The 26,909-nt window shown below is 54.9% G+C and overlaps 1 protein-coding gene across 1 annotated transcript in view; it reads left to right on the top strand.

Annotated features, from left to right (window-relative positions):
* LRRK1 (leucine rich repeat kinase 1) overlaps positions 1-26,909 on the top strand; it is a 68,930-nt gene that overhangs the window by 16,354 nt on the left and 25,667 nt on the right. Inside the window, exons 5-17 of the mRNA XM_080651776.1 lie at positions 490-669; positions 1,322-1,470; positions 6,098-6,324; positions 7,998-8,125; positions 8,233-8,396; positions 10,860-10,997; positions 11,854-11,966; positions 13,086-13,159; positions 18,668-18,797; positions 20,066-20,178; positions 20,970-21,184; positions 24,166-24,330; positions 25,581-25,753. Coding sequence (XP_080507902.1) covers positions 490-669; positions 1,322-1,470; positions 6,098-6,324; positions 7,998-8,125; positions 8,233-8,396; positions 10,860-10,997; positions 11,854-11,966; positions 13,086-13,159; positions 18,668-18,797; positions 20,066-20,178; positions 20,970-21,184; positions 24,166-24,330; positions 25,581-25,753 — 1,969 coding nt within the window. The remainder of the gene's footprint in view (positions 1-489; positions 670-1,321; positions 1,471-6,097; positions 6,325-7,997; positions 8,126-8,232; positions 8,397-10,859; positions 10,998-11,853; positions 11,967-13,085; positions 13,160-18,667; positions 18,798-20,065; positions 20,179-20,969; positions 21,185-24,165; positions 24,331-25,580; positions 25,754-26,909) is intronic.

Genomic DNA, 26,909 nt, shown 5'->3' with positions numbered 1-26,909 from the left:
TGAGGTGCTCTGGTCTCCTCTAGTTTCCCATGGCGGCCTCGGATCTGCCATACCGTACAAGTCCAGGCATCGCTGCAATTATAGGCTGAGGCGTTGTCATACCAGTGGTCATTGAAAATTAGGGTATTTTTGGGGTGTAGGGCAGGCTTCAAGGATGTGCACCAGTGTTGCCACACAGGGCCCTTTGCTTCCAAGGGTTCCCACACGTGGGTCCGACGCTCAACCACTGAGCCACACCAGCCCGGCACAGTATCTAACATTTTGAATGCTGCCTTTCCTCGCTTGGCATTCTGGGATGAGCGGGTGGGTGTATAATAATATGCAAATTCAAGAGGGACCGTTCCAGAAAACACGACCAACGTGGCAGAAGCGAATTCCATCTGGAACAGGACAGCTGGGGTTTCATGGATGGTCCAAGGGGGCGGTCAGAGCAGGAGCCAGCAGTGCCTTTTGGGGCCACTGTCGCTTCGCCCTCTCGTCTCCCGCCAGGTCCCTACAGCCTCCAGCGGCTGCTGAACTGGATGCTGGCCCTGGCTTGTCAGCGAGGCCACCTGGGGCTGGTGAAACTCCTGGTCCTGACATACGGGGCCGACCCCGAGAGCTACGCCGTCAGGAAGAACGAGTTCCCCGTCATCGTGCGCTTACCCCTGTATGCGGCCATCAAGGCAGGTGAGGCCCCCGCGCGCAGTCCCACCCGTGGGAACTGGCGTGGTTTTGAGATATGAGACCGTGTCTCCACCCTTACCCCCACCTGTCAGCTACCTGCGTGGAGACATTGCAACTCCTGCTACTTGTTGTTGTTTGTTTGTTTAACATGTTTTTATTGATCTCAGAGAGGAAGGGAGAGGGAGAGAAACATCCATGAGGAGAGAGAATCACTGATCAGCCGCCTCCTGCGCGCCCCCTGCTGGGGATCGAGCGTACAACCCGGGCATCGAACCAGTGACCTCCTGGTTCAGAGGTCGATGCTCAACCACGGAGCCACCACGCCTGGGCTGTTTCTTTTTCCAAATGTCTGCCTCCTCCCTTCCGCCAGCCCAGTGTCACCCCGTCAAGGGGGTTTCAAGGACAGGGACGGGCTGTGGCCAGTGGAACCATTGCAGGCGGTCCTTGCTAAGGGCAGAGTCCCAGACACATACATGCACACGGATCGGCGGACCCGGGAGGTCCAAGAGACGGTGACCCAGCACAAGTCGAACACGTTTCGTGTTCCGTGGCCGTGTGCCTCTGCGCCCCCTCCTGGCCACGGGTGGCGGTTCAGGATGGGTGCGATGTCTGAGACGGCCTGAGTGTCCCATGTCTGCCCCCCCCACCCCCCCAGGGAATGAAGACATCGCCATATTCCTGCTTCGCCACGGGGCTTTCTTCTGCTCCTACATCTTGCTGGACAGCCCCGACCCCAGCAAACACCTGCTCCGGAGGTACTTCATCGAGGCCAGTGCCTTGCCCAGCAGCTGTTCAGGGAAAGTGGTGAGTAGTCCCTGCCCGTGGATAAGCCGATAGAGAAGACGGGATAGAGCCAAGCTGGTGTGGCTCAGTGGTTAAACATCAACCTTGGAACCAGGAGGTCACGGTTCGATTCCCCGTCAGGGCACATGCCCGGGTTACAACCTCAATCCCCAGTAGGAGGCGTGCAGGAGGCAGCCGATCCATGGTTCTCTCTCCTCATGGATGTTTCTCTCTCTCTCTCTCCCCCTCTGCTTTCCTCTCTGAAATCAATAAAAATGTGTATTTTTAAAAATAAAAATAAAAAGCCCTGGCTGGTTTGGCTCAGTGGATAGAACATCAGCCTGTGGACTGAAGGGTCCCGGGTTCGATTCCCGTCAAGGGCATGGACCTCGGTTGCGGGAACATCCCCAGTGGGGGGTGCGCAGGAGGCAGCTGATGGATGTTTCTCTTTCATTGATGTTTCGAACTCTCTATCCCTCTCCCTTCCTCTCTGTTAAAAAAATCAATAAAATATATTTTAAAAATAAATAAATAAAAATAAAAAAGAAGACGGGATTTAGCTCGGCCTGCGTAGCTCAGTGGTTGAGCATCGACCCATGAACCAAGAGGTCGCCGGTTCGATTCCCGGTCAGGGCCCATGCCCGGGTTTCGGGCTCAATCCCCAGTAGGGGGCATGCAGGAGGCAGCCGGTCTAGCTCTTTCTTCGAGATCGATGGGCAGTTATTCCAGCACAATTGGTCCAATGAAGCTTTCTTTTCCCTCTGAATGGAAATGTCACCATCGTCACTTTCCCCAAGATAACACCTGTGTGCCTCGTGAGGTCTGTGTACTGGTCCCCTGGCCTATTCATCCGTTAAAGCAAGTTTTCTAGTTGTTACTTGATTTTTTTTTTTCAACACGATCCTGACTGCTGCTAAATATTTGTTCTTTCCCGCGGCGACTCGATTGATGCTCATTTCTGTCCTTTGTTTTTTATTATTTTTTTAAAATATATTTTATTGTTATTTCACAGAGAGGAAGGGAGAGGGATAGAGAGCTAGAAACATCGATGAGAGAGAAACATCGATCAGCTGCCTCCTGCACACCTCCCACTGGGGATGTGCCTGCAACCAAGGTACATGCCCTTGACCGGAATCGAACCCGGGACCTTTCAGTCCACAGGCCGACGCTCTATCCACTGAGCCAAACCGGTTTCGGCTCATTTCTGTCCTTTAATGACATGGCGTTATCTTCTCCATGAAGGCCCCAGGCCTGTCTTGCTCGTTTGTGTGGGCACTATTTGAATGGCAATACAGAATTCTTTATTATTCCCCTTTCTGACCCAACGTCACTGGTCTGGAGAGAAGTTCTTTTGTGTCTTACTGGTTTGTTGGTTGGTTGATGGCTTTTTAAAAATAAATTTATTTTTATTCATTTCAGAGAGGAAGGGCGTGGGAGACATAAAGAAATATCAATGGTGAGAATCATGGGTCAGCTGCCTCCTGCACGCCCCCTACTGGGGATCGAGCACACAACCCCGGGCATGTGCCCTGATCGGGATTCAAACCGTGACCTCCTGGTTCCTAGGTTGGTGCTCAACCACAGAGCCACACCGACTGGGCCTTCTCTTATGGGATCTCATAGTTTTTAGAAGAGTTCCTGGGGCGGGTTTTAGGTATGGGATCGAGTCATCTGCCAAATGCAAACAGGTTTGTCTCTTCTCATCTTTATACGCCTTATTTTAGGTCAGGTCTTACTGGGAATAACTAGACAGTAGTTCCAAAGCGGACCCATCATATCGATACATCTGTCTGTCTTGTTCCTGCTTTTAAAGGTCCTGGCTTCGGCAAGTTACGGGCATGTGCTGTAGATTTTCTGGAAAATAGACTGTAGTTATACACAGGTGGTTCCCAGGTTATTTCTCTCTGCTCAGAGCTTTTATTAGGAATGTTTGCTGACTGATGTCAAACCCCATTTGGACAGCTCGTCCTGTCTTTCTTCCTATATATCTGGAGGTCTTCTGCTTTGTTCGTGGCATGAGTGAGGGTGACAGATGTTGGCCGTCTCGCGTCCATAATAAATGCTCATTGGCTTTTTTAACAGTTGGATTGGACCCACTGATATTTTTTTTTAATATATTTTTATTGATATTTTACAGAGAGGAAGGGAGAGGGATAGAGAGTTAGAAACATCGATGAGAGAGAAACATCGATCAGCTGCCTCCTGCACACCTCCTACTGGGGATGTGCCCGCAACCAAAGTACGTACCCTTGACCGGAATCGAACCCGGGACCCTTCAGTCCGCAGGCCGACGCTCTATCCACTGAGCCAAACCGGTTTCGGCCCCACTGATATTTTATTGACAGTTTTTTGCACGGCTGACGTACAGCTGAACCCATCTACAGTTTTGTGTTGTTTTTATGAGCCTTTGCATCAGGCTACGTGAGTTGGACAAAACAACTCGGGGAACTTTCTATCTTATCCGGAAAGTTTCATTCGAATTTGTATTGTTAACGATGACATTTAGCCCGGCCGGTGTGGCTCAGCGGTTGAGCATCCACGTAGGAACCAGGAGGTCACGGTTCGATTCCTAGTCAAAGGCACATGCCCGGGTTGTGGGCTCCATCCCCAGTGTGGGGCGTGCAGGAGGCGGCCAATCCATGATTCTCTCTCATCATGGATGTTTCTCTCTCTCCCTCTCCCTCTCCCTCTCCCTTCCTCTCTGAGATCAATAAAAATATATATATTTTTAAAAAGAATGGAAATAGTTGGCATCTATGGTGTGGCTTCCCCTCTCCCTGGCCCTGGGGCGTAGACTCTGAAGAGAAAATGAAACTGCAGTCAGAAGTTCAGGCTGGCGTCAGAAGGGCCCCGGGCTTCCCCAGATCACCTGGGGCTTTTTCCTGACTATTCAAGTGACCTTCAGAAGGCGAGCCCCTGGCGGTGGGAGTGTCTGGCTGCCCGGGTCTCGAACCTGGGACAGCACAGTGCCTCTGAGCGGCCGGCGGAAGGAGGGCTCAGTCCACAGGGTCCAGCGATGATGCGTCAGGAGCCGGAGGTGGGTGTGCCTCCCTCCCCAGGTGCCCAGCGGGGAGGAAGCGGCATGTGGGTTCGGAGTGTCAGGCGAGGGCAAGGCAGGAGAAGGGTGCTTTGCCCCCATGTATGTACAAGGCTGGGAAACGCCCTTGACTTCATGGCAGTGACCTTGCTGAAGTAGTTGTCTCGTTCGTGTGTGTGTGTGTGTGTGTGTGTGTGTGTGTGTGTGTGTGTGTGAGATCCTCACCCAAGGGTATTTTTTCCCCCACTGGTTTGTTGTTGGTGTTTTTTTTAATATATTTTATTGATTTTTTTACAGAGAGGAAGGGAGAGAGATAGAGAGTTAGAAACATCGATGAGAGAGAAACATCCATCAGCTGCCTCCTGCACACCCCCACCTGGGGATGTGCCCGCAACCAAGGTCCATGCCCTTGACCGGAATCGAACCCGGGACCTTTCAGTCCGCAGGCCGACACTCTATCCACTGAGCCAAAATGGTTAGGGCTCCCATTGGTTTTTAGAGAGAGTGGAAGGGAGGGAGGGTGGGGAGAGAGACAGACGGAGAGAAAGAGAGAGACAGAGAGAGAGAGGAGAGAGGCATTGATGCGAGAGAGACACATCTATCCGTTGCCTCCCTCACACGCTCCGACCAAAGCTGCAACCCAGGTGCACGTCCTTAACCGGGAATTGAACCTGCGGCCCTTCCGCACACAGTAGGTCCGGTGCTCTATCCACTGGGCCACCCTGGCCAAGGCGAGTTGGTATTTTTTCATCATGTCATCATACTGCCTCTGTGGAGACAGGCGGGTGGAGCCCCGACCCCTCCGGCGCGTCTCCGTGCCTGGCATCGCCTGGTTCTCAGGCTTCTAGAACCTTCCTCGGACAGCAGACAGGGGACTGCAGAGAAACCCCCATTGATCTCCACTGTCGGCTGAGGTTTTAGCGTGTGTGGTTTTTTTTAAATATATATTTTATTGATGTCAGAGAGGAAGGGAGAGAGGGATAGAAACATCCATGTTGAGGGAGAATCCTCGATTGATCCGCAGCCTCCTGCATGCCCCACACTGGGGATCGAGCCCGCAACCCAGGCGTGTGCCCTGACGGGGAATCGAACCGGGACCTCCTGGTTGGTAGCTTTGAGAGGGTGTCAGAGAAGGGGCATTCGGAGTTGGATTACTTAGCTAAGGAGTTGCAGACAAGACACGCACCGCCACCTAGTGGCCAGAGAGGGAAGTGCATCACCGCTGCCAATTTTTTTTTTAATATATTTTATTGATTTTTTTTTTAAATATATTTTATTGATTTTTTACAGAGAGGAAAGGAGAGGGATAGAGAGTTAAAAACATCGATGGGAGAGAAACATCAATCAGCTGCCTCCTGCACACCCCCTACTGGGGATGTGCCCGCAACCAAGGTCCATGCCCCTGACCGGAATCGAACCTGGGACCCCTCAGTCCGCAGGCCGACGCTCCATCCGCTGAGCCACACCGGTGAGGGCACCGCAGCCAATTTTGAACAGCCAACCCATGGCCATGGACGGGGGGGTCTCCTCACCCAGCCGTCAGCCCGCCGGGGACGCTGTCCCACCTGGGAAGCGCTGATGTCTGTCTCTCTCCCTTTCTGCCACGCCCAGCCTCTCCGTGTGAAGTGGGCCCACCTCAAGCTGCCCTGGGTGGACATCGACTGGCTCATCGACATCTCCTGCCAGATCACGGAGCTCGACCTGTCCGCCAACTGCCTGGCCTCCCTCCCGTCCGTCGTCCCCTGGGGGCTCATTAACCTGCAGAAGCTGAACCTCTCGGACAACCACCTGGGCGAGCTGCCGGGGGTGCAGTCCTCCGACGAAATCATCTGCTCCAGGTGGGCCTCCCGCATGGCCGGTGTGCGGGGGGTGAACCGGGGGCGGGGCGGGGGGGTCTACACCCCAGTTGCTGGCACCAACCTCTACTGCCTGTGGTCCCTGACTGTATGTTTATTTTTAAAATACACTGAGTGGCCAGATGATGATGATCTCTGAACACATAGTAGTCTAGCCACTCAGTGTATGTAGATATATATTAGAGGCCCGGTGCATGAATTCGTGCATGGGTGGGGTCCGGCCAGCCTGGCCAGGGCGAGGGGACATGGGCGGTTGGCCGGCCTGCCTGCTGGTCGAACTCCTGGTCGAGGGGACAATTTGCATATTAGCCTTTTATTCTATAGGATAGACACTGAGTGGCCAGATGATTATGCGTTCAGAGATCATCCTCATCTGGCCACTCTGTGTATATTTTTATTGATTTCAGAGAGGAAGGGAGAGGGAGAGAGAGAGAGAGGGAGAGACATCAGTGATGAGAGAGAATCATGGATCGGCCGCCTCCTGCACGCCCCCAGACTGGGGACCGAGTACGAAATCCCGGCATGTGCCCTTGACCGGAATCGAACCCAGGACCCTTCAGTCCACAGGCCGACGCTCTATCCACTGAGCCAAAGCAGCCAGTGCTGTAGTCTGTGGTTTTCAAACAAATCTTCAGCCCCGGACGGTGTGACTCCGTTGGTTGAGAATCATCCCATGCACCCAGAGGTCATGGGTTCGATTCCCAGTCAGGGCGCATGTCCCGATTTCAGGCTCGATCCCCAGTAGGGGGCATGCAGGAGGCGGCTGGTGGATGAGATTTCTCTCTCATCCGAGTTTCTGTCTCCCTCTCCCTCTCCCTTCCTCTTTCTAAATAAATAAATAAATAAATAAATAAATAAATAAACTAAAATGAGAGAATGCCCAAGGTGAATGCAGACGTGGGTGGTGTGTGTGCCCCCCATTACACAGCTCACTGGCAGCCTTTCCCACCTGCTTGCCCGCCATGCCCAGTCTGGGTCCTGCAGGAATGAGAGCAAGGCCCAGAGGCCTCAGCTTTTTTTGTTTGTTTGTTTGTTTTTAATATATTTTATTGATTTTTTACAGAGAGGAAGGGAGAGGGATAGAGAATTAGAAACATCAATGAGAGAGAAACATCAGCTACCTCCTGTACACCTCCTACTGGGGATGTGCCTGCAACTCAGGTACATGCCCTTGACCGGAATCGAACCTGGGACCTTTCAGTCCGCAGGCCGATGCTCTATCCACTGAGCCACATTGGTTAGGGCTTTATTTTATATATACATATATGTGTGTGTATATATATATATATATATATATATATATATATATGTATATATATATATGTATTATCAGTATCAGCGCAGAAGGGAGAGAGAGAGAGAAACATCCACGATGAGAGAGAATCGTAGATCGGCTGCCTCCTGCACGCCCCCCACTGGGGATGGAGCCACGACCCGGGACTGTGCCCTGACCGGGAATCGAACCGGTGACCTCCTGGTTCCTCGGTGGACGCTCAGCCACGGAGCCATGCCGGCCGGGCCCTTGTTGCCTTTTGAATGCACACACTCTCGCCAGCAGACGGAGAAAGGGCGCGCCTCCCTGTCTGCAGGGATAGCAAACAGGAGCCTTTTCCCTCTTCCTTCCGACGCCTTCACTTCCCTCTTCCCCGCCTCAGGCTCCTGGAAGTCGACATTTCCAGCAACAAGCTGGCCCACCTCCCGCCCGGGTTCTTGCACCTCTGCAAGCTGCAGAAGCTGACGGCTTCGAAAAACTACTTAGAGAAACTGTTTGAGGAAGAAAGTGGTACGTCCCGCCCGCCGTCCCCTGACTCGATTGGTCCTTTTCTTCCAGAGCAGGATCTTTTGACCCAGGCACCCTTTTCCTCCCTCCCCCCCCCCTCCCCCCACCAGCCACCAACTGGATTGGTTTGCGGAAGCTGCAGGAACTGGATATTTCCGATAATAAACTGACCGAACTCCCGGCGATGTTCCTTCATTCTTTCAAGTCACTCCGCTGCCTGAATGTCTCCCGAAATAAGCTGAAGGTGTTTCCAGATGCCTGGGCCTGCCCGTTGGTGAGTATCAGACCCGCAATCCCCGAGGGCTCAGTGTGCAGCCTCTGGAGTGTCACTCACGGGAAATGTCACTCCAGCCCGGCCGGCGTGGCTCAGTGGTGGAGCGTCGACCTAGGAACCAGGAGGTCACCGGTTCGATTCCCGGTCAGGGCACATGGCTGTGTTGCAGGCTCAGCTTCCAGGGTGGGGCGTGCAGGAGGCAGCCGATCCATGATTCTCTCTCATCGCGGATGTTGCTCTCTCTCTCTCTCCCCCTCTCCCTTCCTCTCTGAAATCAATAAAAAAAATAGGTTAAAAAAGAAAAAAAAAAAAAAGACAAGTCACTCAGCATCCAGCAACTGAGTGTCTGAGGCAGGTAACTCAGCTGAAAGCTAGACCTTGTGGCTCTGGGCTTGAGATTTGCACCGTCAGACCCACAGACGTTTCCATGGTTACAGCGTGCCCGTGGGGCCTCGGATGACTTCTGCCCAAGAAAGGGGGGCTCGGTTCCTTTCAGACGGCCCTAAACGAAGAATAAAGCAGAGCCCTGGCCAGTGTTGCTAAGTGGTTAGAGTATCAGCACTTCCACCAAAGGGTCTCGGGTTCGATTCCCAGTCCAGGGCACGTACCTGGGTTGCAGGTTCATCCCTGGCCCTGATGGGGGCGCGTGCAACAGGCAACCAATGGCTGTGTCTCTCTCACATCGATGTTTCTCTTTCTTTCTCTCCTCCCTCTTTTCCTTCCACTCTTTTTTTTTTTTAAATATTTTATTGATATTTTACAGAGAGGAAGAGAGAGGGATAGAGAGCTAGAAACATCGATGAGAGAGAAACATCGATCAGCTGCCTCCTGCACACCTCCCATTGGGGATGTGCCCGCAACCAAGGTACATGCCCTTTACCGGAATCGAACCTGGGACCCTTCAGTCCGCAGGCCGACGCTCTATCCACTGAGCCAAACCGGTTTCGGCTCTTTTTTTTTTTTTTTTTTTAAATACATTTTTATTGATGTCAGAGAGGAAGGGAGAGTGGGGGAGAGAGAGAAACATCCATGATGAGAGAGAATCATGGATCGGCTGCCTCCTGCACGCCCCCTCCTGGGGATGGAGCCCGCAACCCGACCTCCTGGTTCCTAGGTCGGCCCTCCACCCCTGAGCCACACCGGACAGGCCCTCCCACTCTCTCCAAAGATCAATGGGAAACATATCCTCTGGTCGAGGATTAACAAAACAAAAAAAAAGAAAGAAAGAAAGAATAATCCCAACAATGAGCTGGTGTTTCTGTCTCTTGGGAAGTCGGGTCGCTAAAGCGGACAGACCGGCAGAGGAAGTCTCTTCCCGCCGTGGATTCAGAGCCAGGAAACTCTCCGTCAGCAGCGCCGTTTCCAGTTTAAACATCTGCTCGTGGGAACCCGCCTGCTCTCCAGAGCCCGGGGCCTGAATGGTCCCATTATCTCCAAGGACAATGGGCCAGATGTTCTGGGCGGGAGGAGACGGGCTAGGAGTCCCCCTTTCCCGCCCCCCCCAACCCCGTCTCCGTCCCTTCCCCAACGGGGCGACCACAGTCTGTAGCCTCTTCGTGAGCTGAGTCCAATTTGTCACAGAGCCATGGTCTTACTGTTATTTTGTTTTTAATTCTCACCCGGGGATGTTTTCCCACTGGTTTTTAGAGAGAGTGGAAGGGAGGGAGGGGGAGAGAGAGAGAGAGAGAGAGAGAGAAACATCGATGCGAGAGAGACACATCGATTGGTTGCCTCCTGCACGTGCCCCAACCAGGGCCGGGGATCGAGCCTGCAGTGGAAGGACGTGCCCTTGACCAGGAATCGAACCCGGGACCCTCTCTCAGCAGGCCAACGCTCTATCCACTGAGCCAAACCGGCTAGGGTGAGAGGTCTGATTTTTTTTTTTTTTAATCAAATTTGGAAAGTCTTTCTCATAGGCACTGTCATGTTTAAAAAGCGAATTCAGCCGAAACCGGTTTGGCTCAGTGGATAGAGCGTCGGCCTGCGGACTGAAGGGTCCCAGGTTCGATTCCGGTCAAGGGCATGGACCTTGGTTGCGGGCACATCCCCAGTAGGGAGTGTGCAGGAGGCAGCTGATGGATGTTTCTCTCTCATCGATGTTTCTAGCTCTCTATCCCTCTCCCTTCCTCTCTGTAAAATATCAATAAAATATATTTAAAAAGAAAAAAAGCGAATTCAGCCCTGGCCAGTGTGGTACAATGGTTAGAGCGATGGCCCGCGCACCCAAGGGTCGTAGGTGTGTTTCCCGGTCAAGGTCACGTGCCTGGGTTGCAGGTTCGATCGATCCCCAGCCCTAATCTGGGTGGGTGGGGGAGGCAACCAATCGATGTGTCTCTCTCACATTGATGTCTCTCCCTCTCCCTCTCCCTCTCCCTCCCTTCCCACTGCCCATTCTCTACAAATCCAGGGCGGGGAAATAGCTAATTCACGTCTTTCTCTTTCTCTTTCTCGGCAAACGGATAGAAGTGCTGCAAGGCGTCCCAGAATGCCCTGGAGTGTCTGCCAGACAGAATGGCCGTGTTCTGGAAAAACCACCTGAAGGACGTGGATTTCTCGGAAAACGCGCTCCGCGACGTCCCCCTGGGCCTCTTCCAGCTGGATGTGAGTCCCCGCGGGCCTCCGTGCCTCCCTCGCAGCGTTGGTGGGAAAATCACCCCGTTCGCTTCTCCTGCAGCTCGGAGACACAAGGGGTTAAGGAAAGCTCAATTCCTGTCCCCTGGCCGGCCGGCGTGGCTCAGGGGTTGAGCATCAACCTGTGAACCAGGAGGTCACGGTTCGATTCCCGGTCAAGGGCACATGCCCGGGTTGCGGGCTCCATCCCCGGCCGGGCTAATATCCCGAATCTTAAGACCCTCTCGAGCCCACACTACAGAATCTCGGTCCAGGTACATCGGTCGTGACCTGTGGCTGCCCTTGGCCCGGGGAACTGACTTCTCTCTTCGGCTCTCCCTCCCTTTGGCATTTTTAAAAAGATATATATTGCCAAAACCGGTTTGGCTCAGTGGATAGAGCGTCGGCCTGCGGACTGAAGGGTCCCGGGTTCGATTCCGGTCAAGGGCATGTACCTTGGTTGCGGGCACATCCCCAGTGGGAGGTGTGCAGGAGGCAGCTGATGGATGTTTCTCTCTCATCGATGTTTCTAGCTCTCTATCCCTCTTCCTTCCTCTCTGTAAAATATCAATAATATATATCTTTTTTAAAAAAAGATATATATTGATTGCAGAGAAGAAGGGAGAGGGAGAGAGAGAGAAACATCCATGAGAGGAAGGAATCATGAACCGGCCGCCTCCTGCACGCCCCCTACTGGGGATGGAGGGTACAACCCGGGCCTGTGCCCGGACCGGGAATCCAGCCGTGACCTCCTGGTTCCTAGGTTGAGGCTCAAGCGCGGAGCCACACCGGCCGGCCTCCCTTTGGCATGTAACAGCACCTTTGTCTCCCTCCCTCTCTGTCCCAGGCCCTGGTGTCCTTGAAGTTGCAGGGCAACCAGCTGGTGGCCGTGCCCCCTCCGGAGAAGTGGACCTGCTCTCAGCTGAAGACGCTGGATCTCTCCAGAAACCAATTTGGCAAGTAAGCGAGCCTCTGTCCCACAGGTTCTGAGACGTGTGGGGCCCCGCCCAGCAGTCCCTCAGGATGGGTCTCGCTTCCTCGGTTCGTGGCCATCACGAAGTGACCCGGGCCGGGGGCTTAACCATCAGACATGTGCCCGGCTGGCGTGGCTCCGTGGCTGAGCGACGGCCTAGGAACCAGGAGGTCACTGGTTCGATTCCCGGTCCGGGCACGTGCCCGGGGTTGCGGGCTCCATCTCCACTAGGGGGCGTGCAGGAGGCAGCCGATCCATGATTCTCTCTCATCATCGATGTGTCTCTCTCTCTCCCTCTCCCTTCCTCCCTCTGAAATCAATAAAAACACATTTTAAAACAAATGAATAAATAAAATGAATATTTTTAAAATAAATTCATAACATGAATAGAGGGGGAAAAAAAAGTTTTTAACGTTTTTGCCAACTGCTAAGCAATGTGTATATAGATTGAATGATTTTTTTAGAGAGAGAAGGAGAGAGAGAGAAACACGGATGTGAGAGAGATGGAATAAAAAGGTGAAAATCTCCCAGCTGGTGTCACTCCATGGTTGAGCGTTGACCTGGGAATCAGGAGGTCACCCACCTGGTTTGATTCCTGGTCGGGCCATATGCCCGACACGTTATAAACTCAATAAATAAAAACATCGTGTTGAAAATATACGGAAACTCAGCGGAACGTACACCCCGGAGAGAGCATCCGTGGTGAGATTCACCTTCGAAAGAGTGGCATCTGGTGGACACGGGCACGCCTGCCGGGACCCGCCCCGCCCCGCTCACACCTGCCTGGAGCGGACAAGCTGGGAAATGCGAACCGGGCGCCAGGCCTGCCTTAGGTCACCTTCTCCAGCTGTTTCTGGCCCCAAAGACTCATGCCCACAACTGGCGTCACTCGCAGGCGGTGGCTGGGGACGCTCACCCGTCAGCCGCGGGGGGGGGGGGGGGGGGGGGGGGGGGGGCCGACACAGGAATCTGGGTGGAATTTCCTCCCTTCTCTCTGCAGGCTCGGGCATCAGATCGTCCCGGCCCAAATAGTAAGGTCTTTGTCCTGCTCTCCTCAAATCTTGACTCCTTTTTTTTTTTTTTTTTTTTATTCCCCCTCCCCACAGAAATGAAGGACTAAAAACAAAGCGCATTTCCTTCTTCACCACCAGAGGGCGCCAGCGGTCAGGGACTGAGACAGGTGTGTGTGTGGTACTGGGGTTGAGGATGCTGGTGATGAGGATGCTGGGCGGGTGGTACCTTGCTTTCCCCCCCTTCCCCCACCCCCGCTCCCGCAATGCCCTGTGCGAATGCCAGAGATGCCCACGTTTGGCTGAAAACCCTGGAGGTGAACAGTACCCATTGCCTGTGGGGCACGTGAGGCCTGACATTATCCTGAAACCCCTCCCCGGTTTACAAGCGGATGAGACTTGTAGCTGCTGTGTGTGGGTGGCCTGCTGCCTGTGAGCACTGCCTTAGATGCATTAAATATGTTAGTCTTTCTTTGTTGTTAACATTTTTATTGATGTCAGAGAGGAAGGGAGAGGGAGAGAGAGAGAGAAACATCCGTGATGAGAGAGAATCATGGATCCTGCACACCCCCTACTGGGGATCGAGCCCGCAATCCGGGCATGTGCCCTGACTGGGAATCGAACCAGTTGACCTCCTGGTTCCTAGGTCGACGCTCAACCCCTGAGCCATGCCGGCTGGGCCACAGTGACATTCTTAGAGCCACACTGTGGGATCTTGTGAAATCTACATGCAAACACGGCCACCCTCGGTCCCCTAGCCCAGTGGTCGGCAAACTCATTAGTCCACAGAGCCAAATAGCAACAGGACAACGATGGACATTTCTTTGGAGAGCCACATTTTTTAAACTTAAACTTCTTCTAATGCCACTTCTTCCAAATAGACTCGCCCAGGCCGTGGTGGTATTTTGTGGAAGAGCCACACTCCAGGGGCCAAAGAGCCACATGTGGCTCGCGAGCCGCGGTTTTCCGACCGCGGCCCTAGGTCATCCGGGCTGGGCTGACATTCCAGAGGGAGTTAGGGTCTTCCCCCCGAACTCGTCGGAAACAGAACTTTTTGGCTAGAACGTTAGTGCTGGTCATGTGACAAGGCCAGCTGAGCGGAGACTATTTCTAGGAAAACCAGTTCGTGTTCATCCTCTTCCGTCAGGTAAGGTGGGGAGGTGTGTATGCAGGTACACCCCGCCTGGCATTTAAAAAAAAAAAAAATGTGGCCGAAACCGGTTTGGCTTAGTGGATAGAGCGTCGGCATGCGGACTGAAGGGTCCCGGGTTCGATTCCAGTCAAGGGCATGTACCTTGGTTGCGGGCACATCCCCAGTGGGGAGTGTGCAGGAGGCAGCTGACCGATGTTTCTCTCTCATCGATGTTTCTAGCTCTCTATCCCTCTCCCTTCCTCTCTGTAAAAAATCAATAAAATATATTTTTAAAAAATATGTTTTTATTGATGACAAGGAGAGGAAGGGAGAGGGAGAGAGGGACGGAAACACCTGGGAAGTTGAGGCCTTCATCGGGGGGGAAAAGAAAGAGACCCACCCTAACCGGTGTTGCTCAGTGGATAGAGCATCGGCCTGCAGACTGAAGGGTCCCGGGTTCGATTCTGGTCAAGGGCATGTACCTCGGTTGCAGGCTCAACCTGGTGGGGGCGTGTGCAGGAGCCAACCAGTTGATGTGTCTCTCTCACAGCGACGTTTCTCTCTCTCTGTCTCTCTCTCTCTCTCTCTCCCCCCCCCCCTTCCACTCTCTCTAAAATCAATGGAAATACATTCTCGGGTGAGGATTAACGAAGTTAAAAAGAAGAAGCAGCACATAGCACACCTCTTCCCTCCGTGCTGTTACTCTCTTGGGGCTGTTGGTCTTTGGGGAAGGAATGAGCCATAAAAGATAACTTGTTTGCAGAAGGATAGTAACATTCCGAGTGCATTTACGCGCACTCAAGTAGTCATATTTGTGCAGCGGCCTCGTCCAAAAATAATTTGGAGCGGCCGGTTTTCCGGTAACCTGCAGACCCGCGGAGCCATAAATAACTGGGGGATGCATAATTGCCGTTCATAAACGCCTCAAGCTGTGCTCTGCCGGCCGGGCGGGCGGGCGATCCGGGACAGGTGCCGCCTCGTCGGGGAGCAGAGCGCCTCCTCCCTGCGTCTGCTCCTGAGGCTTCACCAGCACCAGGGCCCTGCGGAGAACGCCAGCCTTGCCTCTTCGTGACGGGCTTCGGGGTGACTGAGGGCAGGTTAGGGGTGATCATTCTTTTTTTTTTTTTTTTAATATATTTTATTGATTTTTTACAGAGAGGAAGGGAGAGGGATAGAGCGTTAGAAACATCGATGAGAGAGAAACATCCATCAGCTGCCTCCTGCACACCTCCTACTGGGGATGTGCCCGCAACCAAGGTCCGTGCCCTTGACCGGAATCGAACTTGGGACCCTTCAGTCCGCAGGCCGACGCTCTAGCCACTGAGCCACACTGGTTTCGGCTGATCATTCTTTTTCGTTGAAGAAAAAAGAAGACTTCTTTAAAAAATATATATACACACATATATAATTTTACTGATTTCAGAGTGGACAGGAGAGGGAGAGGGGGAGAGAAATATCAATGATGGGATGAGAGAGAATCATGGATCGGCTGCCTCCCGCACGCCCCCTACTGGGGATTGAGCCCACAGCCCGGGCATGTACCCCGACCGGGAATCGAACCCGTGACCTCCTGGGCGTAGATTGATGCTCGACCCCTGACCACAGCCTTGCTTCTTTGTAATGAGCTTCGGGTAGAGGGAAGGATAAAGTTGGTCGTTCTTTTCCATTGATTAAAAAACAGAGGGTTTCGGGGTGTTTTATTTTTATACTCACTTGAGGATTTTTTTTCCATTGATTTTTAGAGAGAGTGGAAGGCGGGGAGAGACAGAGAGAGAGAAACATCGATGTGAGAGAGACACATCGACTGGTTGCCTCCCCCACACACCCCAGCCAGGGCCAGGGATCGAGCCTGCAACTGAAGTATGTGCCCTTGGCCGGAATCGAACCCAGGATCCTTCATTCCGTGGGTCGACCCTGTATCCAGGGAGCCAAACTGGCTAGGGCGATCATTCTTTTTAATTTAAAAAAAAAAAAAAAAAAAGGCTTTTTGAACATTTCCGTATGGAATAGGGTGGTCCAGTACCAAGCCTTTCTAAGTCAGTTGCACGCTTGTTCCCACAGGGGGCGCTGCACGGCGTCCCATTCAGCACTGCGGCTAACCAGGCGGTTTTCCGGGCACCGGGTCCGGTATTCCGCTGCCGTCTCCCCCGGAGCAGTCTGAGATGCCAGGCTACCCTGTTTCCATTGACTCTGCAGCTCCGTGTGTGGGAAAAGCCAGAGTTGGGGGGGTGGGGGGTAGGGGATGGGGGGGATGCTGAGATGAAAGGCTAGGGAGCATCCTTTCAGCCCAACAAGAGGGTCTGGCTTCTCCCTCTCGCTCGTCTGGCAGAGACCCAGGCGAAAGGCCCTGACATCTCCCAGCTGAAAGGGACCCTCTGGGGCAGGCACCCCTCCCTCCCCGCCCCAGGAGGGGGGGGATAAGGCGCTTCGAAGATTCTGCCGAAACCCAGCTCTCTGATTCCCACCCGTGTGGGTTCCCAGGCCCTGAGCCAGGTCCTCTCTCCACTCACACACTCCGGCCGGGCCCTGAAAAGGCAAGTCGGATGTGACTGTCATGCTAATGGCATCTTTAGCCCGATGAATGAACTCGCTTAAATACGAGAGAGTTGGCTTGTGGGTTTATTTTTTATAAATATATTTTTATTGATTTCAGAGAGGAAGAGAGAGGGAGAGAGAGAAACATCAATGATGAGAGAGAATCATGGATCAGCTGCCTCCTGCACGCCCCCTCCTGGGGATGGAGCCCGCAACCCAGGCATGTGCCCTTGACCGGAAATCGCACCCGGGACCCTTCAGGCCACAGGCCAGCGCTCTATCCACTGAGCCAGACCAGCCAGGGCGGCTAGTGTTTTAGAGAATGCCATCATCCTATATAATAAAAGCCTAATATGCTACGTGCCCGGTCGTCCGGTCATCCGTTTAACCAATCAAAGCATAATATGCTAATGATATGCTAAGGCCGCTCAACGGCTCGCTATGACGTGCGCTGACCAGCAGGGGGCAGACGCTCCGACTGGTAGTTTGGCTTGCTGGTGGGGTCCGGCCAATCGGACGAAGCGAGATGGGCCAGACATCCCTGGAGCCCTCCCGCGGTCCCTCCCCGGCCATGTCCCTCCCTGGCCCTGATCATGCACCGGTGGGGCCCCTCGGCCTGGCCTGCGCCCTCTCGCAATCCAGGACCCCTCAGGGGATGTCGGAGAGCCGGTTTGGGCCCGATCCTGCAGGCCAGGCCGAGAGACCCCACTGGTGCACGAATTCGTGCACCGGCCTCTAGCAGGCAACATAAAAACAAAGCCTGTGCCGGGCAGGCGTGGCTCCGTGGTTGAGCCTCGACCTGTGAACCAGGAGGTCACGGTTCGATTCCCAGGAGGTAGCGGCCGATCCATGATTCTCTCTCGTCATTGATGTTTCTCTCTCTCTCTCACACTCTCCTTTCCTCTCTGAAATCAATACAAATAGATTAAAAAGTCAAAACTAAGCCCATACTATTATGTCTTTAGTTCACTAGCTTTTTCTTGAACTGAGGAAGTCATATGTGGACACGGTAAGCGGAATATGTGAACAGTACCGGAGGATGTGGGAGGAATGGTCAGTCTCCCGGTAATTTTCTCCCCCAGAGACAACTGTGGGACTTGATGTGTCTCTGGTAACAATTATGTTTGTGTCTGACATGCATGTATCACACAGACACACACACATGCATTGTGGTGTGTGTATATACATGCCTGTGACAGCATGTCACTTAACGCGTGCAGGTCTTCACATGTGTGCGTTAAGGTAACATGCATAATTCATGCGTTGTGTGTCCACGTGTGAATATAACATGCACACATAAATGCAAGGGGTGTGGGTTTACCTGCACACATGTTGTGGTTCATCAATGAAGCTGTCACATACCTTGTTCCACACCTCATTTTTTTAAAAAAATATATTTTATTGATTTTTTACAGAGAGGAAGGGAGAGGGATAGAGAGTTAGAAACATCGATCAGCTGCCTCCTGCACACTCCCCACTGGGTATGTGCCCGCAACCAAGGTACATGCCCTTGACCGGAATCGAACCTGGGACCCTTGAGTCCGCAGGCCGACGCTCTATCCACTGAGCCACACCGGTCAGGGCCACACCTCATTTTTTTCTTTTTCTTTTTTTAATGTATTTTTATTGATTTCAGAGAGGAAGGGAGAGGGGGAGAGAGAGAGAGAAACATCAATGACGAGAATCATGGATCGGCCGCCTCCTGCACGCCCCCTACTGGGGATCGAGCCCGCAACCCGGGCATGTGCCCTTGGCCGGAATCGAACCCGGGACCCTTCAGTCCGGGGCTGACGCTCTATCCACTGAGCCACACGGCCAGGGCCTTGTTCTCCCATCTTTGCCGCATCTCCAAGGCCACCTGGTGGAGGAAGTGCTAGAATGAGCATCCTAGGTCGGACAGGAGCGTCTTCCTCTGAGGTGGGGCCGGTCCCCCCGCCCCCACGTGGCCCCCGCGCCACCGGTGGTCCCTGGTCCCTCTCAGACGGCCCTCCGCTCTCCCGTGTCCCCGCAGCCTGCCCGCTGGACTTCCCGGCCTTCCTCAGCGAGTCCCTGGAGGTCCTCTGTCTCAACGACAACCACCTAGACGCCGTGCCCCCCTCGGTGTGCCTGCTGAGGAGCCTGTCGGAGCTCTACCTGGGAAAGTAAGTGCGCAGCCCGGGAGGCAGAGCGTCCGTCCGTCCGTCCGTCCGTCATCCACCTGCGGGCACGGCCAGGGAGACGGGGGCAGGAGAGGGGGGTCAGGAACGGGGCTTGGTCAAGGACGAGCGGGAGGGGAGGCAGGGCGTAGGGATGCTCAGTTATAAAGAGAAGAACAGCCTGGCTGGTGTGGCTCAGTGGTCGAGCACTGACCTATGAACCAGGAGGTCACTGGTTCGATTCCCGGTCAGGGCACATGCCCGGGTTGCAGACTCCATCCCCCGTGGGGGGCGTGCAGGAGGCAGCCGATCAGTGATTCTCACTCATCATGGATGTTTCTATCTCTCTCTCCCTCTCCCTTCCTCTCTGAAATGAATAAAAATATTTAAAATATGTATATATATGGTGGATTTTTTATTTTATTTTATATATTTTTATTGATTTCAGAGAGGAAGGGAGGAGAGAGATAGAAACATCCATGATGAGAGACAACCATGGATCGGCTGCCTCCTGCACGCCCCCCTACTGGGGATCGAGCCCGCAACCCAGGCATGTGCCCTTGACCGGAATTGAACCCGGGACCCTTCCGTCCACAGGCCGATGCTCTATCCACTGAGCCACACCAGCCAGGGCAATATGGTGGGGTTTTTTGAAGAGAAGAACTATTCGTTCATCCTTTCCTTGACTGAGCACCTCCCAGCAGGCACTGCCCCAGGGTTCAGACAGTGTGAAAATCTTCATGGAAATATTACATGATTCAAGTTGCTCTGCCTTTTTGAGAAGAGGTAGTGATTGAGCATCTTTTATTTTTAATATATTTTTATTGATGTCAGAGAGGAAGGGAGAGGGGGAGAAGAGAGAGATGGAAACATCCGTGAGGAGAGAAAATCATGGATCGGCTGCCTCCTGCACGCCCCCTACTGGGGATCGAGCCCACAACCCGCGCATGTGCCCTGACCGGGAATCGAACCCGTGACCTCCTGGTTCCTAGGTCGATGCTCAAGCACGGAGCCACGCCGGCCGGGCGTGATGGATCATCTTTAAGGCGGTGACCAGACGAGAAAGTGGGGGGAGGAGGCCCAGTAAAAGCCACCCCTGACTGTCCAGGGAGAAAGGCTTTGCAATGAGGACTTCAGTGGAATGCTCGAAATTGGGGCCCACGATGTGGGGCTCGGGGTGCAGGCTCTCGGTGGCCCCTGCCGGCCTCCGAGGCTGACCGGCTGCTGCGTGTGCGTGTGCGTGTGCGTGTGCGTGTCCCATGTGCTGTCCTCAGTAATCCTGGCCTGAGAGAACTCCCTCCCGAGCTGGGGCAGCTGAGCAACCTCTGGCAACTGGACATCGAAGACCTGAACGTCAGCAACGTGCCCGCGGAGATCAGGAAAGAAGGTAAATTAAACCGACGAAACAGAAATAGATGCAGAGACGTGGAACCCAGGAAACAGCCTGCGGGATCTCAGGATCTCAGAGGGGTGGTGAGGGTGCGGGGAGGCGCGGGGGGGGGGGGGGGGCGGGGAGGGCGGAGAGATTAACCAGGGAACTTACAGACGTATATGCATAGCCCGTGGACACAGACAAGAGGGTGGCGAAGGCTTGGGAGGGGCGGGTGCAGGGAGGAGGGGGTGAATGGGGAGAAAAAGTAACAACAACAAAAGGGACCTCTGTAACGCTTTCAAATAAGTAAATAAATAAAAGTCGGGCCCGGCCGGTGTGGCTCAGGGGTTAAGCATCAACCTATGAACCCGGAGGTCACGGTTGGATTCCTGGTCAAGGGCACCCGCCCGGGTTGTGGGCTCGATCCCCAGGGAGAGGGCGTGCAGGAGGATTAGGGGTTAGCGTTAGACTTAGGGTCCCGAACAGGCCGGATCCGGCCCGCGGGCCGTAGTTTGCCCACGGCTGCTCTAGCCACAGAGCCAAACCAGCTAAGGCGTCCATTGATGAATAAGAGTGGAAGGGAGGGGGAGAGACAGAGAGAGAGAGAAACATCGACGTGAGAGAGACACACCGATTGGTTGCCTCCTGCACAGGCCCCCAACCGGGGGCGGAGGGGGGGGAGGGGGCTGGGGATCGAGCCTGCAACCGAGGTCCGTGCCCTTGCCTGGGAATCGAACCGGGGAGCCTTCTGCTCGAGGGCCGGCGCTCTATCCGCTGAGCCACACTGCCCTGCGCTGTGTGTCCAGGCCCCAAGGCCATGCTGTCCTACCTGCGCGCCCAGCTGCGGAAGGCGGAGAAGTGCAAGCTGATGAAGATGATCGTGGTGGGGCCCCCGCGCCAGGGCAAATCCACCCTGCTGGAGATCCTGCAGACGGGGCGCGCCCCCCAGCTGGCCCACGGCGAGGCCACCATCAGGACCACCAAGTGGGAGCTGCAGAGGCCCGCGGGCGCCAGAGCCAAGGTCAGGGATGGTCTGGGTGCAGAGGCCCTGAGGGTGGGAGGCAGCGTCCCCGGGCACCTCTCTTCCTCTGCAGAGCGCCCAGGCGGCCCCCCAGCCTGTGTCTGAGGCCCAGGATGTGGGCAGGGCCCCCCCGCTCCTCGGGTGCTGTTTCCATCCAGCTCCTGCCGAAGGCAGCGAATTTCTTTCTTCCTTTCTTTTTTTAATCTATTTTTATTGATTTCAAAGAGGGAGAGAGAGAGAAGCATCAGTGATGAGAGAGAATCATGGATCGGCTGCCTCCTGCATGCCCCCTACGGGGGATCGAGCCCACAACCCGAGCATGTGCCCTGACCCGGAATGGAACCGTGACCTCCTGGTTCATTGGTCACCGCTCAGCCACTGAGCCTCAGCCACGGAGCCACGCCAGCCGGACAAGAGCAGGGAATTTCTTTTTTTTTTTTTTTTAATATATTTTATTGATATTTTACAGAGAGGAAGGGAGAGGGATAGAGAGCTAGAAACATCGATGAGAGAGAAACATCCATCAGCTGCCTCCTACACACTTCCCACTGGGGATGTGCCCGCAACCAAGGCACATGCCCTTGACCGGAATCGAACCCGGGACCCCTCAGTCCGCAGGCCGACGCTCTATCCACTGAGCCAAACCGGTTTCGGCAAGAGCAGGGAATTTCTTAAATGTGACCTTGTAGCTTCTCTGTTAGAAGTTGAGACTGCGGGCCATCGACTCTTAGTCCTGGTTGTCAGTTATGTTTCTTTGATGAGCTTTTATGTATATTTTTAAAATATGTTGTTATTGATTTCATAGAGAAAGGAAGGAAGAGGGGGGAGAGAGGGAAACATCCATGATTCTCTCTCACCGTGGCTGTTTCTCTCTCTCCCTCTCCCTTCCTCTCTGAAATAAATAAAAATAATTTTGTTTAATAAAAGGCAAACTCTTGCCCTGGCTGGTGTGGCTCAGTGGATAGAGCGTCGGCCTGCGGACTTAAGGGTCCCGGGTTTGATTCCCGGTCAAGGGCACATGCCTGGGTTGTGGGCTCCATCCCCAGTAGGGAGCGTGCAGGAGGCAGCTGACCCGTGATTCTCTCTCATCACTGATGTTTCTATCTCTCATTTCCTCTCCCTTCCTGTCTGAAATGAATAGAAAATATATATATTTTTTAATATATTTTACTGATTTTTTACAGAGAGGAAGGGAGAGGGAGAGAGAGTTAGAAACATCGATGAGAGAGAAACATCCATCAGCTGCCTCCTGCACACCTCCTACTGGGGATGTGCCCGCAACCAAGGTCCATGCCCTTGACCGGAATCGAACCCGGGACCCTTCAGTCCGCAGGCCGACGCTCTATCCACTGAGCCACACCGGTGAGGGCAGAAAATATATGTTAGAAATAAAGAATAAAAAAGGCAAACTATTAAAAGAAAGGAAGGACAGCCCCCTCATCTCTGGAACGCCCGGCCCTCTGGCCAGCGGAGAACAGCTGTCCGCGTTCCTCTTTCTCCAAAGGCAGGTCAGGGCCCCCCCTCCCCCTGCCTCCTCCCCTCCCGCCCCCGCAGCTTCGTGGGAATTGCGCTCGGCTCCAGAAAACCGCAGCCGGGCCAGACGCTGACCTCACAGCGCGATAGAGAAGCCCCTTGTACACAGCCCTTCCTGGCACCCCAACAGGCGGCTTTTGTCTCCTTCCCGTGGCGGGGGGGGGGAGGGCAGTCCCCTGCCTCCTGGGGGGGCGCCGCCCTCTGACCTACGTGCCTGAGTCCGGAGGCCCCGCTCCTCCTCCGCCGGGGCCTGGGCTGAGCTCAGACGGAGGTTGGGCCTTCCTGTGACATCAGCGCCCAGGCTCCCGGCAGCGGGGTGCCTCCCACCGTCCGTCTGCAGCCCAGATGGAGGCCGGACAGTGCCCCCCAATGTTCCGCAGACACGGGCGGACTCGGGGCTCAGGGCCCGGCCCCCTGCTCCGTCAGCAGGAGATAGAGGCCCCCCCAAACCCACCTCTGCCCTCCCACCCCCGCGGGTCCCTTCCCCTCACTTGGGTTACGGTCTCTGAGCACACACAGCGAGACGGCCGAGCTTTCCATGGTGATACCTTTGGCTGTTTTTTGTTTTTTGCTAATCGTCACCTGAGAGTTTTGTTTCCATTGATTTTTTTTTTGTTGTTGTTGTGGTTTTGTTTTTGGTGAATCCTCACCTGAGGATATTTTTCCATTGATTTTTAGAGCGAGTAGAAGGGAGAGAGAGAGAGAGAAACATCCATGTGAGAGAAACACATCCATTGGTTGCGTCCTGCACTTGCTCCGACCAGGGCCGGGGATCAAGCCTGCAACTGAGCTACATGCCCTTGACCGGAATCGAACCCGGGACCCTTCAGTCTGCAGGCCAATGTTCTATCCACTGAGCCAAATTGGCTAGGGCTCCATTTATTTTTTAAAATATATATTTTATTGATGTTTTACAGAGAGGAAGGGAGAGGGATAGAGAGTTAGAAACATCAATGAGAGAAACATCCATCAGCTGCCTCCTGCACACCTCCTACTGGGGATGTGCCCGCAGCCAAGGTACATGCCCTTGACTGGAATCGAACCCGGGACCTTTCAGTCTGCAGGCTGACGCTCTATCCACTGAGCCACATTGGTCAGGGCTCCATTAATTTTTTAGAGAGAGAGTGGGAAGGGAGGGAGGGAGGGAGAGAGAGAGAAACATCGATGTGAGAGAGACACATCGATTGGCTGCCTCCTGCACACGACTCAGAACCAGGGCCGGGGATTGAGCCTGCCACCCAGGCACCTGTCCTTGACCGGGAATCGAACCCGAGACCCTTGGTGTGCGGGCCGGTGCTCTAACCCCTGAGCCACGCCGGCTGGGCCGCCAGGCCTTGTTTAGGCCCTAACCACAGTGTTCCGAGCGATGGGCTGTCTCGATGGGACCGCCTGGAACCCAGGTGTGTAATAGGCCCCTCCCCGGCCCCCCCGCCTTGTCGCTCAAGTAGGTTGAGTCCATCGAGTTCAGCGTCTGGGACATCGGCGGCCCGGCCAGCATGGCCACGGTCAATCAGTGCTTCTTCACGGACAAGGCCCTGTACGTGGTGGTGTGGAACCTGGCGCTGGGCGAGGAGGCCGTGGCCAGCCTGCAGTTCTGGCTGCTCAACATCGAGGTGAGAGGCCCCGGCCCGTCAGGCCTCAGTCCTCGGGCATCCCGGGGTCCGGCCGCTTTGCTAGGGCGCCCCCCCCCACCATGGACAGAGAAGGAGGGGAAAAAAAAAAAAAGAAAAGAAATGGTTAGGAAGAAGCGCTTGGCACCTTTTGTTGTTGTTGTGAATCCTCACCGGAGGGTATTTTTCCCCATGGATTTTTAGAGGGAGTGGAAGGGAGGGAGAGAGAGAGAGAGAGAAACATCGATGTAAGAGAGACGCATCAATTGGTTGCCTCCAGCATGATCCCCGACAGGTGCCAGGGCATCCAACCTGCAGCCTAGGTGGGTGCCCTTAACCGGGACTCCAACCACAACCCTTCGGTGCGTGGGCCGACGCGCTAACCACTGAACCAACTCGCCGGGGCGCTTGGCATTGCCTTTTACCTCAATTTAGTGTTTTTGTCGTTGTTGTTTGTTTTTTGTTAATCCCCACCCGGATATCTTTCCATTGATTTTTTAAAATATATTTTATTGATTTTTTTACAGAGAGGAAGGGAGAGGGATTGAGAGTTAGAAACATCGATGAGAGAGAAACATCCATCAGCTGCCTCCTGCACACCCCCACCTGGGGATGTGCCCGCAACCAGGGTACATGCCCTTGACCGGAATCGAACCTGGGACCCTTCAGTCCACAGGCCGACGCTCTAGCCACTGAGCCAAACTGGTTAAGGCTCCATTGGTTTTCTTCTGGAGAGAGTAGAAGGGAGGGAGGGGGAGAGAGAGAGAGAAACATTGATGTGAAAGAGACACATCGATGGATTGCCTCCCGGGGCCGAGGTACGTGCCCTTGACTGGATTCAAACCTGGGACCCTTCAGTCTGCAGGCCGACGCTCTAACCACGGAGCAAAACTCTCCAGGGCCCTTCTCCCTGCATTTCAAAGCCCCTCACTATTGGGGAAAAGGCGACAGGGCTCCCTCTCATTGGAAAGGTGACAGGGCCCGTATGCAGCTGCACTGTCTGCCGAGATCAGAAACCCAGCCCCTGGGAGAGTCACGGGGGGTGGGGGGCCATGCACCCCTCAGTCAGTGCCTGACAGCCCCCCGGGGGTTTGCAGACAGGCGTGCCGAGGCGGCCCTGGGTGAGTGACAGGCTTGGGGCCACAGGCGTCCAGGCGGGCTCACCTGTGCACCTGGCAGGGGGCTCCCCTCCCCTGTGCAGGCGAGGGGCAGGTGCTCAGCCCAGCCCGGGGGCGGGGGGCCCTCCGTTGCAGGCCAAGGCCCCTAACGCGGTGGTGCTGGTGGTGGGAACGCACCTGGACTTGATCGAAAGCAAGTTCCGCGTGGAGAGGATCGCGACGCTGCGGGCGTACGTGCTGGCGCTCTGCCGCTCCCCCTCGGGGTCCCGGGCCACGGGCTTCCCGGACATCACCTTCAAACACCTCCAGTGAGTGTCCCCGGCCTTCCTGTCGCGTGCTCTGACCTCGCCGGTGGCTGTGGCTGCTGGTCCCGCACGTGTCCACCTTCCCTGCAGTACCTGGGGTCCGCCTGCAGGGGGCGCCTAACCAAGGGCTGGGCTCCTCTGGGGCATCTTCTGGCTTGAAGGGTTACAGACAGGGCCGGAGGGAGGGTGAGGAGCAGCGAGGGGTGACCCTCTCTGTGTGCCTGCTTCCTGCGTCACCCCCACCAGCCCTGTGGCCGGGGGCTGAGCCTGCACGGTCCATCCCATTTGGGGTTTTTTCTTAAGATGTTTTTATTGGTTTCAGAGAGGAAGGGAAGAGGGAGAGAGAGAATCAGGGATCGGCTGCCTCCTGCACGCCCCCTCCTGGGGATCGAGCCCACCACCCGGGCATGTGCCCTGACCGGGAATCGAACCGTGACCTCCTGGTTCCTAGGTCGACGCTCCACCGCTGAGCCACGCCGGCCAGACACCTTTATCCATCACTGATTAAGAACACACCCCCGGTCCTCACATGGGGTCTGGGGGGGGTCCCCACGGGGCTGGGATGGGCGAGGGTGCCACTGGGTGTTGGGCAAGATGGACCATTGCTGTGGGCTGGTGCCTCCTCCCACCTCCTGTCCTTGAACTCTCACATCAGCCCTGCAGGGTTTCTCTCGTCCCCATCTTGCAGATGATGAAACTGAGGTTCAGGACAAGCGTAGTACCCTTCTCTGCCGATCGCACAGCGTGCGTGACCACGGCTGCACGAGCCGTTTTGGGGTTCCCTCCCTCTGTGTGGCGTTCCGTGAGCGTGGGAGCACAGGTGGCCCGGGGACACCCCTGCCTGGCTCGGGAGGCAGAATCCCTCCCCCGTGTCCTCGAGAGCGTCCCCTGGGGTCTGTGACAACAGGGGCCCGAGCCCTGGGCCGGAGACCCGGGTTCGCCCTGAGTCGGCTCCTTGCACCACCTCGCTTTGCTCCTCTGTGAAATGGGCGCGTTGGGAAGACAGCGGGGGGAGGGGGGGGGCGCCCTGTCCCAGCACAACCCCCAGGAGCGTCTCTGTGTGCGTGGCTCACGCCTTCTCTCCACTCCCCATCGCTGGGGACGAAACGCTCGGGAGATCAGAGACGCCCCGGTGCTTGTCAGACAGGGAGGTCCGCCC

The sequence above is a fragment of the Plecotus auritus genome (assembly GCF_963455305.1).
Source record: "Plecotus auritus genome assembly, chromosome: 15".
Taxonomy (NCBI): Eukaryota; Metazoa; Chordata; class Mammalia; order Chiroptera; family Vespertilionidae; genus Plecotus; species Plecotus auritus.
Note: the sequence above shows the minus strand (reverse complement) of the source record. Positions and strands in the feature narration are given on the sequence as shown.